At 45.3% G+C, this 3,286-nt stretch overlaps 1 protein-coding gene across 1 annotated transcript in view; it reads right to left on the reverse strand.

The window, feature by feature from the left end:
* Window positions 1-435: 435 nt before the first annotated feature.
* The window catches only part of ANXA1 (annexin A1), an 11,235-nt gene continuing 8,384 nt past the window's right edge, over window positions 436-3,286 (reverse strand). Inside the window, exons 7-9 of the mRNA XM_044446204.1 lie at window positions 2,640-2,698; window positions 1,303-1,425; window positions 436-815 (exon numbers count right to left, since the gene is read on the reverse strand). Of these exons, the coding sequence (XP_044302139.1) occupies window positions 756-815; window positions 1,303-1,425; window positions 2,640-2,698 (242 nt within the window). The 3' untranslated portion in view covers window positions 436-755. The remainder of the gene's footprint in view (window positions 816-1,302; window positions 1,426-2,639; window positions 2,699-3,286) is intronic.

Consider the following 3,286-nt stretch of genomic DNA (forward strand, 5'->3'; position numbering starts at 1 on the left):
CGGAATAGCTGTGCCTCAAGCTAAGAGGCTGCTTTTGCTGTTACCTGTTGGGAGAATGTCCTGCTGCAGGTGGCTTGGAAGCTGGGGGGAAATGGCCTTGGTGTTTCTATAAGGGAAGCTGAGGATGCAGAGGAAAATGCGCGTACCAAGATGAAGCTTTTGTGTTTTTGTCACTTTGCGGCCCCTTTCAACCAATAGGTGCATGAAGGAACTCCACCTGGGGGAGGGGCTTGTCTCGGTGGCCCCAATCCTGGCACGCCTCTAGCCCTGTTCTCAGGACTGTTAGGAGTCCTAGCTGCATAAACAGAAAGGGGCCAGAGCCTGGGCCAGCACTCACTTGTGGTCCAAACAGCATCTGTGAAAGAACGGCCCGATGTTTCTCTCATGTGTTTAAGGAAATGCAGCCCGTGTAAGGGAGGAAAGAAAACAGAAGAGTTCACAAATGTATTTTATATGGAATATTACTTAGACAAGCCTTGTACCTTTTACGGTGACCAGCCCTGTTAAAGCCATTACACTTGCATCTCGTATGCTCTTTGGTTCCAATAGTATAAAAAAAGGAGATAATGCCACACAAATAGTTAACCAAAGCAGTATTTTCCAGTCTACAGTTGTTCCAAGATATGAAGACTGGACAATAGTCTAAATCATAGATTATGCTTCACTATACATATATGAATATGCCTGGAATTGTTTGAGCCAAAAATGACTTGTTCTTCAAGGAGTGGCTGGAAGGTTTCCAAAGAATAGGAAGCTCAGTTGTCACCGCCAGACAAAGCCACTAGGATGGTTTCATAATCTCCTTTTGTTTCATCCTGCACGTGGAAAAGCAACAGAGCAATGTTATTCTAATGACCAACAAATCTAGTCCATTACTGCAAGGCCTTGACTGTTGGGCAGTGCAGAAATCAAATATATAAATCAATGAAAAGGTACTATCTTGAAGTCCAGAGGGAGATTACCTCTATGCTGACAGAAACTCATTATGGGGAACCAGACAGCCCCCTTGTCTTTTATAACACAGCCCTGGGACTCACAAGTTTGCTTCTGTAAAAAATGGGATTACTCAACAAAGTTGCTGTAGTCTTATGCTGTTTACGGGAGCTTAATACTACTGGTTACAGGGCCCCCTAGTGTGAACAATTTCTATCACTAGGAAAAATACTGGTATGTCAGTCCCGGGCCTGTTTGGAGATGCAACGCAAGCTTAAGCAGCCCATGCTGCTCTGGGCCCCCCTCCTGATCCACCCAACCCAGGTCTGCTATGCACTCATTAATCGAAAACTAAAACAAGCGGCATACCAAGATAGCCTGGCAGAGGGATTTGCCGTAGAGTTGCCTGTAAAAACCTTTGATCTCATTCATGTCGACCTCCGAGCGTGACACCATGATCCTGTTCAGAGTTCTATGACGTGTTCCAGAACCCTGTTAAAAGGAATGGGGAGCAAGCTCGTTATATGAACCTTGCATTTTACTATAATTGGCTAACTCTCTTCCGTTTGACAGACATTTTCAACATTGTTGTGTCTGCTTCTCTGGACCTTCCAGTGGCTGCTATCAAGACGACCAAGGTCAGTTCTGAGGTCTCCACCCAAGAGAAATGCATGTCCTTGCATATTTACGTGAAAAGTGGTATTCCAAAGCTCATCTGTCGATATCTGTATGAATTCACTTCGGCCATTGCCTGAAATTCTGCCTGCAGTCACCTTCCTGCTTGCCTCCACTAGAGAGGAACTCCTAAGGTCTCACTGTTGACTCTAACTGCATGAAGCCCCGTTACATAGGATTCTTCGAAGACAGCATGAGATTGCCCATGAACATTTCTGAGCTTAGGCGCCAGGAAAAGCCCAACTGTCTTAAAGGAAGGCTGCACAGTTTGAGTCAATCCCAGACTGTTGACCAGGTTTGTTCTGTGTTTCAGATCTTGGGTGCTTCCACTTGAAGAGAATTATAAGCAACTTCCACACTAGAGAATTACTCTGTATCGCTTTCAACTGTAGGGCATTTGAAAAGCAGGCAAGATACCCTATTTCAGGGTTCTTTATGTCACAATAAGGCAAAAGGTTTGTGTGCATTTGTTTCTGCACGTAACAAGCCTCCATGGGAAAAACCACTGCCATTCCAAATATTTGAGCCATAATGGAGGTACGCCAGCCTGTGACTGCAGTGGGTGGGCTGTTGGCAAGCCACTGGCACCCCTAAAACAACCCATGGGTCCTGGGTGGCTTGCCAAGCACTCAACAGGCCACTCATTGAGTTCACTTATAACAACCAACTATGTTATATCTCTGCTACAAATTTGAATATTCAAAATGGTAGTTGTGGCCATGACAAGAGGCCTTGTGGGAAAATTCCCCACAAGGAAGAATCATCCCACTAATTTGTATTCATTTGCCTTTCTTTTCCCTTTAAGGAAGTTACATTTGAGAGTTAATATCTGAGCTTTGCCCAGCATTGTCAGCCTCAGCTGGGAATGTGATACAGTTTAATTCCCTTCATTATCTAGAGAGGGAGGCAGACAAAACTCTTGTTGTTTGCCTTTGGCATTGTTGCAGAAGTACGTATAATCTAACCGCAGTCTTAGCACACACCTTTAGAGCACAGTTCCCTCTTCCCACCACTGCCCTGGCATACTTTACCTTCATGGCCAGGTGGAGCTTCTCAGCAAAGAAAGCTGGCTTGCTCGTGGCACATTTCACTGGAAAGGAAACAGAATGACGATTATTTATGACAGGGTGATCATGAAAACAAGACGCTTGGAAAGAAACAAATGTCCATCCTGAAAATGGCAACCTTACTAATGAAAGTTAATTAATTACTATTCTGTACCATGGAACATGGGACAAAACCCTGGGGCAACTCTGGGCAGAAGAACAAGGATGCATCATTTCCCAGCTATGCACACTCATCTGCAAGCCCTCAAGGAAGGCAAAGCTGCTTTGGGTGATTTCAGAGCTGAGAAGGTTAAGCTCGCTCTCTTTGCTGCTGCTGCTTCCACAGTCAAGATCTCTCCTCCCAAAGCTGTTTTTTGCGGCAAAAGTGGCCACCAGTCACACATTGTCAGCCATGTCATCAAGGAACAATGGCAATGACTGCATCACCTTTACATCCCACCAGTTTTCCTCTTCTGAGGAAGGCAAGACAGCTTACCTAGCAATATTGTATTCTCACAAGAACAACTCTGTGAAGTAGGTTGGGCTAAGAATCTGGGACTGGCCCAAAGCCACCTTCATGGCCAAGTGGGGACTAGAACCCGTTTCCCAGAGGAGCAGCGTGGGAAAACTAC

The sequence above is a fragment of the Varanus komodoensis genome, unplaced genomic scaffold (assembly GCF_004798865.1).
Source record: "Varanus komodoensis strain SLA01 unplaced genomic scaffold, ASM479886v1 scaffold5, whole genome shotgun sequence".
Classification (NCBI taxonomy): domain Eukaryota; kingdom Metazoa; phylum Chordata; class Lepidosauria; order Squamata; family Varanidae; genus Varanus; species Varanus komodoensis.